The 10,734-nt window shown below is 32.9% G+C and overlaps 1 protein-coding gene across 3 annotated transcripts; it reads left to right on the forward strand.

Annotated features, from left to right (window-relative positions):
- On the forward strand, window positions 1-4,891 carry LOC105112084 (putative proline--tRNA ligase C19C7.06). 3 transcript variants are annotated; one of them, XM_011007665.1, is made up of 12 exons: window positions 1-136; window positions 418-533; window positions 703-795; window positions 1,089-1,205; window positions 1,570-1,757; window positions 2,017-2,083; window positions 2,598-2,720; window positions 2,830-2,982; window positions 3,209-3,493; window positions 3,638-3,856; window positions 4,318-4,411; window positions 4,595-4,891. In XM_011007665.1, the coding sequence occupies exons 2-12, from the start codon at window positions 441-443 to the stop codon at window positions 4,657-4,659; spliced, it is 1,497 nt and encodes a 498-aa protein (XP_011005967.1). In that variant the 5' UTR covers window positions 1-136; window positions 418-440; the 3' UTR covers window positions 4,660-4,891. The 3 variants fall into 3 exon arrangements, with proteins under 3 accessions (XP_011005967.1, XP_011005966.1, XP_011005968.1); XM_011007664.1 differs by lacking the exon at window positions 1-136 and having other exon boundaries at window positions 259-533; XM_011007666.1 differs by lacking the exons at window positions 1-136; window positions 418-533 and having other exon boundaries at window positions 704-795; window positions 1,042-1,205.
- The last annotated feature ends 5,843 nt before the right edge of the window (window positions 4,892-10,734 follow it).

Genomic DNA, 10,734 nt, shown 5'->3' on the forward strand with positions numbered 1-10,734 from the left:
AGCGCGCGCGCGCGCTCTTTTGTTTCCTTCACTTCTTTTGCTTTTGTTCTCTTCTGCTGTGGATTGACAATAACGCTACCTTCAGCGCCAACCAGATTCGTATTCGTATTCTCTCTATCTTTTTATCAACAAATAGGTAATAATTCATTCCATGAAAACGTGAATTGTGTTTCATAACCCCTAAAACTAATATTTCCAGATACGAAACGCCTAGCTTAACTGTTCACTTCTTAATTCCAATTGCGTCAGACTGTTAGCAACTAATCGGAGATTAGTTCTTTTATTTGTCTTTTTGGGATTCTGTTTTCAATTTCGGTGAAGGTTTATTGTTAGGATTGGGTGAAATGCATGTTAACTTACTGTTTATCATTTCTGATTTTGTTGTCTGATTTTTTTTGGTTAATATTATTTGATCAGGTGTAGTTTTTAAGCTGTGAAAAATGGCTGGTGGTAAAAAGAAGGAGGTCAAGAAAGAGACTGGGTTAGGTCTCACTTTCAAAAAGGACGAGAATTTTGGGGAATGGTATTCAGAGGTGAGCAAGGTTTTTTTTTTTTTTTTTAATATATGCAACAAATTCGATGAATGTAATCGCAAATTGTTGATGATTGTATTAGGAATTAGCCGGTAATGCATAATAACATAGCGGATATTTAAATTCCCTGGCTCCCATTGTGAAGTGGTTTTCTTTTTGGCTTCTATAGGTGGTTGTGAATGGGGAGATGATTGAATATTATGATATTTCTGGTTGTTATATTCTGAGGCCATGGTCAATGTCAATATGGGAGACCATGCAAGTAAGTTAGTCCTTCCCATATTATCTTCTATTTATTTCTTCATTTTAGTATTTTCTGTGATACAATGTCTTTCGGCGATTGATTTTCTATTGTTTATTCTCGTTTTACATAAGGTATTTTTTAATATAGGAATTTGCACCCAGTAATGACAGTTGACTTCTACGCTGGGTTTTTAATTTGTAAAGCTGTAGTTGTTTTTTCTATATTATATCATTTTGGTTAATCCTTGCTCTTTCTATTTTATAGGTCATCTAGGTAATAGATTTCTCAATATTTAAGATGTCAATCTGCAGGCATTCTTTGATGTGGAAATCAAGAAAATGAAAATCAAGAATTGCTACTTCCCTCTTTTTGTATCATCTAGTGTTTTGGAAAAGGAGAAGGATCACATTGAGGGCTTTGCTCCAGAGGTGAGATTTATTAGAGATTTTGAGTTAAGGGGTACCTTTTTTCTGTTTCTTACTAGATTCAGGAACTTATTTAATTTAATGTTCCTAGATTGGTGTTGCTTGTTTTGGACTGCCTAACCACGAGAGTGCAGTTTTAATGCTAGAGAATATGCTTTATTGAAAAATTTGTAGGCTAGCATCTCCAAACTCTCATTGCAGGACTATATTGGTGGGATCATAACTCAATAATAGACTTAAAATTTTTGCTGTTACTCAGCTTTCAACAATATTTTATCTAATGTAGCACTTTTTTTCCATTGCAAGAATGAATTTTAAAAATACAGAAGAAAATAGGTTCTGACATTATCATCTTGGTCTTTTCCAGGTTGCTTGGGTGACAAAATCAGGAAAATCTGACTTGGAGGTTCCTATTGCTATTCGACCAACTAGTGAGACTGTCATGTACCCCTATTTTTCTAAGTGGATCAGGGGACACCGTGACCTGCCTTTGAAACTCAACCAGTGGTGTAATGTTGTTCGATGGGAGTTCAGCAATCCTACACCATTTATCAGGTAGTTTGATTTGGTTTTCTTTATGGTTAACTGCTTTGTCTGGAGTGAATTTGATGTCATCTATTTGATTATATTGTAAAAATGTGATTATGTCTGCGTTTTCTTATGCAAAGCTCTTAATATTTATTCTTGAAATATTGATTTTTGTATTCGTTCTTCTAAGAAACCACTTTTTTTAATTTGTTGAAGCTTTTTTCTTGTTTGCCATAGATTTTTAACTGATATTAGACCATACTGATGACCTATCCTTTTGTTTTAGGAGCCGGGAGTTCCTTTGGCAGGAAGGACACACTGCTTTTGCAACAAAGCAAGAAGCAGATGAAGAGGTATGAATCTGTGAACTTATTCTTGTCCTTGTGGACGTAAAACATTTTAAAAATTGTTTAGAGGAGCCCGTCAGTCCATAGACAAGTCTGTCATATCCTGGTTTGCAGCATGTAATTCACATGATCATGTTTTCATGGAAAAAGCATCTTTTTAGTTTTGCCATCTTATCATAGTCCACATGAAGCACATATTTCTAATATTTCAAGGAATCGAGAAGTGTATATATTATGGAATGGGTTGGGGGTGAATCCAGTCATTCACATGGCCCTTGACTATGAAAGAGCTAGATAAGCTTGGGACATAATGAATAATCTAACCAACTTATCAAGATTACTTCTTTTATACAAAGATTTATGTCTGCCTTTTTTTTTTTCATCCTGTTTTTTGATAGGATGCCTGCTTGGATGCTGATAATTTGATCTCATAATTTATCCAATAAATATTGGCAGCGGCATTATACTTTTCCTCATTTTTTATTTATTTATACCTTTGGTACCTGTTTGCATGCACCAGGTGCTTCAAATATTGGAACTGTACCAACGCATATATGAAGAATTCTTGGCTATTCCTGTTATAAAGGGCAAGAAAAGTGAGATGGAAAAGTTTGCTGGTGGACTTTACACAACTAGTGTTGAGGTACGTAAAAATTAAAGCAGACAAGACTTATCCTTTGTAATATTTAATGAATTACTAGCATGTCTTAGTCTGAATCATTTCTTTTTTCAAATTTGTGTGTCTGCACTAGGCATTTATTCCCAACACTGGACGTGGTATCCAAGGTGCAACTTCTCATTGTTTGGGCCAAAATTTTGCAAAGATGTTTGAAATAAACTTTGAAAATGAGAAGGGAGAGAAGGGAATGGCCTGGCAGAACTCTTGGGCCTATAGTACTCGGACGGTAACTTTCTGATTTTTATCACCTGGAGGTGTATTCATTATCTAGTGTGTATTCTTTCTTTTATTTTCTCTGTGGTGTGATCCATTTGCACTTGACAGTGTATATTTTTACCAATGCATTGGCCCTTTTACACTTCAGAGTTGCTTAGCTGTTACATTAATGCTTCATAAGTTGTTAATATTCCTTTATCCTGTTTCTATTTTATCCCATCCTTTCCCCTTTACAGATTGGAGTTATGGTGATGGTTCATGGAGATGACAAAGGCTTGGTTCTGCCACCTAAAGTGGCAACTGTCCAAGTTATTGTTGTTCCTGTGCCTTACAAAGATGCCGATACTCAAGGAATCTTTGATGCCTGTGCTGCAACTGTGGATACTTTGTGTGCAGCGGGTATTCGTGCTGAGGCTGACTTTAGAGAGAATTACTCACCTGGTTGGAAGTATTCTCACTGGGAAATGAAAGGTGTTCCTCTAAGGATTGAAATAGGGCCCAAAGATTTGGCAAATAATCAGGTGAGCATCCCATTTCTCCAACTGGTTTCATTGTCTTCCATTTGCACAATGCTCTTCTGATATTGTTTCGTGTATCTTATTCTGTTTGTTGCTAGAGGTAAAAGCTAAGCATAATTACTCACCTGGTTGGAAGTATTCTCACAGGTACGTGCAGTTCGCCGTGACAATGCAGCAAAAGTGGATATCAGTCGTGACAGTTTGATGGAGAAAGTAAAAGATATGTTGGATGATATTCAACAGAGGTTGTTTGATGCTGCTAAACAAAAGCGAGATGCTTGCATTCAAGTTGTGAAAACTTGGGATGAATTCAAGGAAGCTCTCGGTCAAAGGAAAATGATCTTAGCTCCTTGGTGTGATGAAGAGGTATGATATCTCATCACTGCACACTGTTTTTAATGTGTATGATTTAAATTTTGTGTTCCTGTAAAATTCCTTCTTCATTATGAGGTTCCATTGGTGTGCTTTTTTTTAGTTGGTGTCATGTTGTGTGCATTTGTTTTCTCACTTTTGTCCCAGTATGTGTTACTATGACGTGAGTATTGTTACAAAAGGTGATCATCCGTGTTCATAAATTTATGCTTGAATGCCTCATATTTTCAGAACTACTTAATTCTTGTATTATTGAATGCTAGTTCAGTATAAGGATGCATTCTATCATTGCTTCGGATTTGTTGTCTAGTTAAGTTTGGGTTTTGTTCTGTAATTGTGAAATAAATTTGGTAAACTCCATTTTAGTCATAGATGGATGTCATTACCATGTTATTTTTTTTCATTCTTTTTATTGATCATCTCTCACTGACAGTTTTTCTGCTTGAATTCTGCAGGAGGTGGAAAGGGATGTGAAAGAACGAACAAGAGGTGAAATGGGAGCAGCCAAGAGTCTTTGTTCCCCATTTGACCAGCCTGAGCTCCCTGAAGGTACTAACCCTCTCATTTCATGTCATGGCCACTTGAGTCATTATTGGTTTTCCTTTTCTCACCGACGTAACTTTAGAATAAACATTTCCAATTAATCAACTAGGTTTTGATTCTATGTTGTTCCCTGAATACTGTTTGGTGTTTTTATGTTTTTGGGCTTTTTTTGTAAAAAAACAATTGCAGGTACCGCATGCTTTGCTTCTGGAAAGCCAGCAAAGAAATGGACCTACTGGGGCAGGAGTTACTAGATCATCAGGTCCCTGTGCAATCTTCAATTTTCATATGGTTCGAATATCAGGTGCTTATGTAATTAAGTTTGGGCACACATTTAAGTAATTTGGCAGAAGAACAACAGGAACTGAAGGTAACATACTAGGTTTTGTTTGTAATCCATTTCCGAAATCGATTATTCTACTTGAAATGTTGGGTTGCAACGCTTAAATCTGCTACAACAAATAGGTTGCCAGATAATTTATACAATCTTGTCGAAGATATCGTTGGGCTCCTTGGCGGACCTAGTTTGCTAGTGTTTTGAACTGCTTCTTTCTCTTCGTTTTCATTTTACTCCCTCGCAGCTGAAGAATACATTTTCCAAGGCTGGACCGTAGCTGTACTTGCAGCTCAACTGTGGTTATAGAGAGATGGTGGCCAGATTTAGGTGTGATCGGTAACGCGGTTCAAACCAAATATTTTTTTAGCTCAACAAAAAAATGTTTTTGATTCTATTTATGAAAAAATATGAGAAGAATAAAAGAATAATTAATTCGATAAAATAATATAAAAAATAATAACAAAAAATAATTTTTATTTTTATTTTCATTGAATATTTATATGCAATGCTTTTAAAAACCTGGGCATATTAATTTTATATATAATTATAAAAAAATAAAAATATTACTATGAAAAACTCAAATTTTATTTAAAAGTATGATATAATTAAATAATTTTTTAGATATGAACATGATTATTTATCTAAATAGGGTTTTAATTTAAGACATAAAAGAAAATTAAAAAAGAGAAGAGAAGACCTAGAGTATCAAGCCCATGTATGTCCGGGTCAGGAACAAGTTGGTGGAAAGAATTTAACCATCTGATAGAGATCTCTCTCATCTTCTTTTTGATGAATTTCTCTCGTCTATAAAAAAACTACAGACTACCAGAGAGTGAAATGCAAAAGGAAAGTTTTATTAATGAAACGTAAACTTTGAAACAATAGGACTGTGTCCCATGAACAGGACAAATGAAAAAAAATATATTTTTTGTCAGTTATAGTCCTTCTTGTTTCAATTGTTTTTCAACTAATCAATATAATTGCATTTCATTAACGCAATTTGTAATGTAAAGTTTAAATAATATTTTCAATAGTGCATATGCAAGAGCACGCAAAATGAAACAAAGCCCATCACATATAATCATGGCAGCAAAACTTGTGAGGAGCAAAAACAAAGAATAAAGTTTGATGACCAAAGTGAAAAAAAAAAGGGAATTCAAAGGAAGCAAATTACGAGACACCCATTTGATTTAGTTTAGTTTATAATTAGCAAATTACCTGGACCATGAGGTTTCAAGTTATTTCTGTTACGCAAGAGAAGAATGTGTTGTTATTATGAATGTATTTTCTGGCATCATATAAAAGATTTAATCAAGAATTGAAAAGTTGATGCGTGTTTAATAAAATAAAATAAAATAATAAATTATAAGAAGAGTTGTTAACTAATGAGAAAAACGAAAGATAGATATTTGGTCTCTGAGTTTCATCTAATGATGGCGTCGACATATATATTGGACTCTAATGGAAGGTCTTCAACTCTGAAAGCTCTCAGAACACCCTGAGTGGAAATGTCGAGAATGTTTTGACAATCATTTCTTGGGCCTTGGGGAGCACTAACAACCAGACAACGGCATCCACAAATCAAACCTGGATTCGGTCTCCTCCCAAAATCCTAAAGAGGCTGTCTTCAAGACATGGGAAGAAGCGGGAACTTCCAGGATCCTCATGGCGGCCACTTCGATCGCAAAGCTGCAATCTATGGCATGCAAGTTCTGTTTAAATTAAACTATAAAGAGATGGGTAGCTATGAAATCATCGTTATTTAAACTCTTCTTTGACGGCGATCACTTCTCTAATCAACGCTAATTCATTTCAACCATTCTTTTGCCTTGATAAGCTATTCTAACATGTAAGACCAAGATTGAAGAGACACTCTCCCAGGTAAAAATAAACTAGGTTGGTAATTGATTGTCGTTGATTGCCTGGGCAAGTACATGCGCGCATGCGAGATCTGCTGGAATCAGGAACACAAATTTAAGTGTATAACAGCCATGGATTATCAGGGTCATGTACATAAAACTAACATATCTACTGGAAAGTCAACTCGTGCACACAATGCATGATGAATCGATTGGATATCGTCTTTAACACTACGGATGTGCTGCTGTGTCCGACAAAGACCACAGATATGATAACTAGCATGCTTCTCGGTTCATTCCATCAGATGATCGTGCACAGGAAATTTGAATGGCCGTGCCCGTGCAAGTGACCGAGTGAATATCTTAGCCACGAGGATACTTCTGCAAGCACGTCAGCAAGCTTGTACAATGTCTGAAAACCTTGTTCATCATCTTGGGAGAGTAAGCATGAGCTCCCAAATTGAAAGATGCCCATGATCCAAACTTTGTGATAGCAGTAGCTCAATTCCCAATGCAGTTCTGTTGTTCCTAGCCTTCCGCCCTGCCTTCATGTCTGTACAAGTGAAGGCAGTGCTGTCAAAAGCGAAAGCTGTCAAATGTCCAAAGCAGTGGTGTCATAAGGAGCTAAGATGCTCGCCTAGGCGCTCCAGGCGAGACCCCAATGCCTTTCATTTTATCATGCATGACAATTTAAGTAGTTGTTGCCTTGAGTGCAAGCACCAGACACTGAACTGACCGCTTTTAAAAAAAAATTGATATATGTTTTTATCTATTCATCAATATTTTATCTATTCACCACCAAAAATAATTTAAGGGTATAATTGTAAAAATAAAAAATATGATTTAAAAAGAAAAAAATTATTAAAAAAAAGAGAGAGAACATTGTAGTGGGTTAATGGGAGTCCCACTTTTCCAAAAATTAAAAACACTGAAGAATCAAGTCCATCAGTATTGTTTAGTACTTTATTATTTTATTCATTAGTTATCATTTATGTGGTCCTTCTCCACATCTTATTTCTTCTTTACATGTATTCTTCCTTTTCTCTTTAAATATCCATAGTGATATGCTACTAAATTTTTACTTATTTTTTAAATAAAAAAACATTTATCAAATCTCAAGTTCATCACTCATTAAACTTCACAATTGATATTTTTTGTTGCTGTCATGTTTACTGTTTCTGAAACTTTAGTTTCAAACTTCACAATTGATTTTTTTCTTGTCATACTTACTATTTTTGAAACTTCAATTTTTTTTAATCAACTTAGTTTTTTCCAAACTTTATCATTTTAACTTTGTGAAAGTTGATATTGTGAACCTACAATAATTAAATAAGTTATTTAGTATGTATTTTGTAGATTGAGATTATATTTAACAACATTTTTACATTTTATTTTCATAGAAAAATGACAAGTGAAGAGTTTTCAAGGAACAACAAGAATTATCATATAATTGTTTGAAAAATCCTAATGATTCAAATAGTGTCACATGCAAGTTTTGTGAAAAAAAAAACAAAAGGTAAAATATCTTCAGCAAAAACATCAAATTTATAATATTTAAAAATGTTTCAACATACAAAAGGCAATATTATATGGTTGCCTATCTGAATTTAATGAGGTTAAGGTCATTTGAAGATGATTTTAATGAGGATAATAAAGCACAAGAGATATGGCCAACTTCTCTTAGTAAAAGAATATGTAAAAAAAGTGGATGAGAAGATGCTAACAATAAGATAAATGAAAGGTAAGGTACCAAAAGATTTGTTTATGATTCCAAAGCAAGAAGAAGTCAAGTTGAGGCAAACAAGGATAAAGAATACTCGTGATAAAAAAGCAAGAGCTAGAACAATTCATTATATAGCTTGATTCTTTTATTAAGCGGGTATTGCATTCAATATTGCTCATTTAAAAAGTTTCGAGAAGATGGTTGAAGCTATTGGAAGATATGATTCATATTTAAAACCTCCATGCTATCATGAACTTAGAGCACACTACTTAAGAAAGAATTGGACTATATAAATGTTTTGTTGAAAAGGTATAAAGAGGAGTGAGCAAAACATGGTTGTTTTATAATATTAGATGGATGGACGGGTAGGAAGCATAATTAATTTTTTAGTTAATTGCTTTTTTATTCCATTTTTATTGACTCTATTAATGCATCATCTTTTGTAAAATCTGATGAAAAGACATTTGAGTTGCTTGATTGATTTATGGAACAAATTGGAGAGAACAATATTTTTCAAGTAATAAGTAACAATAGATGCAATGATATATTAGCAGGTAAATAGATTTTTATTTATTCATATGTTGTAAGTTAGTATATTGTTTTAATTATTTGATTAAATATGTTATATTTGATAATTTTTTATGTTTATACAAACTTGTTATTACAATTGGATAAGTTAGACACAAAAAAAAAAAAAGTTTTTGTATTGAACTCCATAAGTTGCTCACTATGTGGACCTTATACTAGAAGATATTAGAAGCATTCCACAAGTGAAGAAAACTTTAAAAAAAGTAATTATTGTTATTGGCTTTATTTATAACCATCATAGTGCATTGAATATAATAAGAAAATTTACAAATAAAAAAAAGTTGGTGAAGCATAAAGTTACTTAATTTACAATGATTTTTTTATTTTGTAAAAAGTACATAAGCAAAAACATATCTTTATAAACATGTTCATGTTAGAAAAAACAAGTAAAAAGTAAATGGGCTGAGGAAGCTAATAGAAAAAAGCAACTAATATCATTTAGGTGCTATCCTTTTATAATCATGTAAAGGATGTCCCAAAATGATATTAGTTGCCTTTTAACCTCCTTAGCTTCCTTAGCCCATTTATTTGTTACCCAAGATTATGCTTGTGTACTCTTTATAAAGTAAGAAAACTTGCAAATTAACTCCATGCTTCACCAATTCTCTCTTGTTTGTAAATTTTCTTATCATATTCAACACATTATGTTGGTTGTAAATAAAACCAATAACAAAAATGGTTATTCTAAAGTTTTATTCACTTTAGGAATGCTTTTAATATCTTCTAACATAAGATCTACATAATAAGTTGTATATAAAGTCCAATATAAATACTTTCTCTTTGCTTCTAACAACTTACCTAATTGTAATGACAAATTTGTATAAATATAAGAATTATCAAATATAACGTATTTAATCAAATAACTAAAATAATAAATTAAGTTACAACATATAAATAAATAAAAACCTACTTACCAATTAACACGTAATTGCTTTTATTATTAGTGATTACTTGAATAATATTGTTTTCTCTAATTTACTTTACAAATCTATCAAGCAACTCAAATGCTTTCTCACCAGATTTTATGAAAGATGATGCATCAATATAGTCAATAAACATAGAACCCAAAGAGAAATTAATCAAAAAGTTGATTGTAGTTTTATGCTTCTTATATGTCCATTCATTTCACATTATAGAGCTACCATGTTTGTTCCATTCATCTCTGTGTCCTTTTAACAAATTATATGTATAGTCCAACTCTCTCTTAAGTAGTGACACTCTAAGTTTATGATAGCTTGAAGGTCTCAAATGTGGATCATATCTTCTAATAGCTTCAATCATCTTTTTGAAATTTTCTAAACGAATAACATTGAATGCAATATCCACTTGATAAAACAAACAAGCTATTTAGTGAATTGTTCTAGCTCTTGCTTCTTTGTCACAAGAATCATTTATACTTATTTACCTCAACTTGACTTTGTCTCCTTATTTTGGAATTATAAACAAATTCATTGGTACCTTAACCTTTATTTTTTTTACCACTAGCATCTTTTTGCCAACTTCTTTCACCTATTCTTCTACGAAACAAAGTTGGACATATCTCTTATGCTATATTATTTTCAAAAGCCTCAACTTCATCGAATTCAGATGGGCAACCATATGACATTGCTTTATGTTCTTTTTTTCTTCTTCTATGTAATCTTGTAACTCTATCTTCACTTCAGCAAAACATTTCTTACATGCTGAAGCATTCTTAAATGTCTTAAATTTGATGTTTTGCTTGAAACTTTTCACTTTTTATTGCTTTTCACAAACCTTGCATGTGATAATATTTGAATCAAAAAGATTTTTTAAATAATTATGCTTTTACCTATGATTATTT

This window comes from Populus euphratica, unplaced genomic scaffold, assembly GCF_000495115.2.
Source record: "Populus euphratica unplaced genomic scaffold, PopEup_1.0 scaffold322.1, whole genome shotgun sequence".
In the NCBI taxonomy this organism is placed as follows: Eukaryota; Viridiplantae; Streptophyta; class Magnoliopsida; order Malpighiales; family Salicaceae; genus Populus; species Populus euphratica.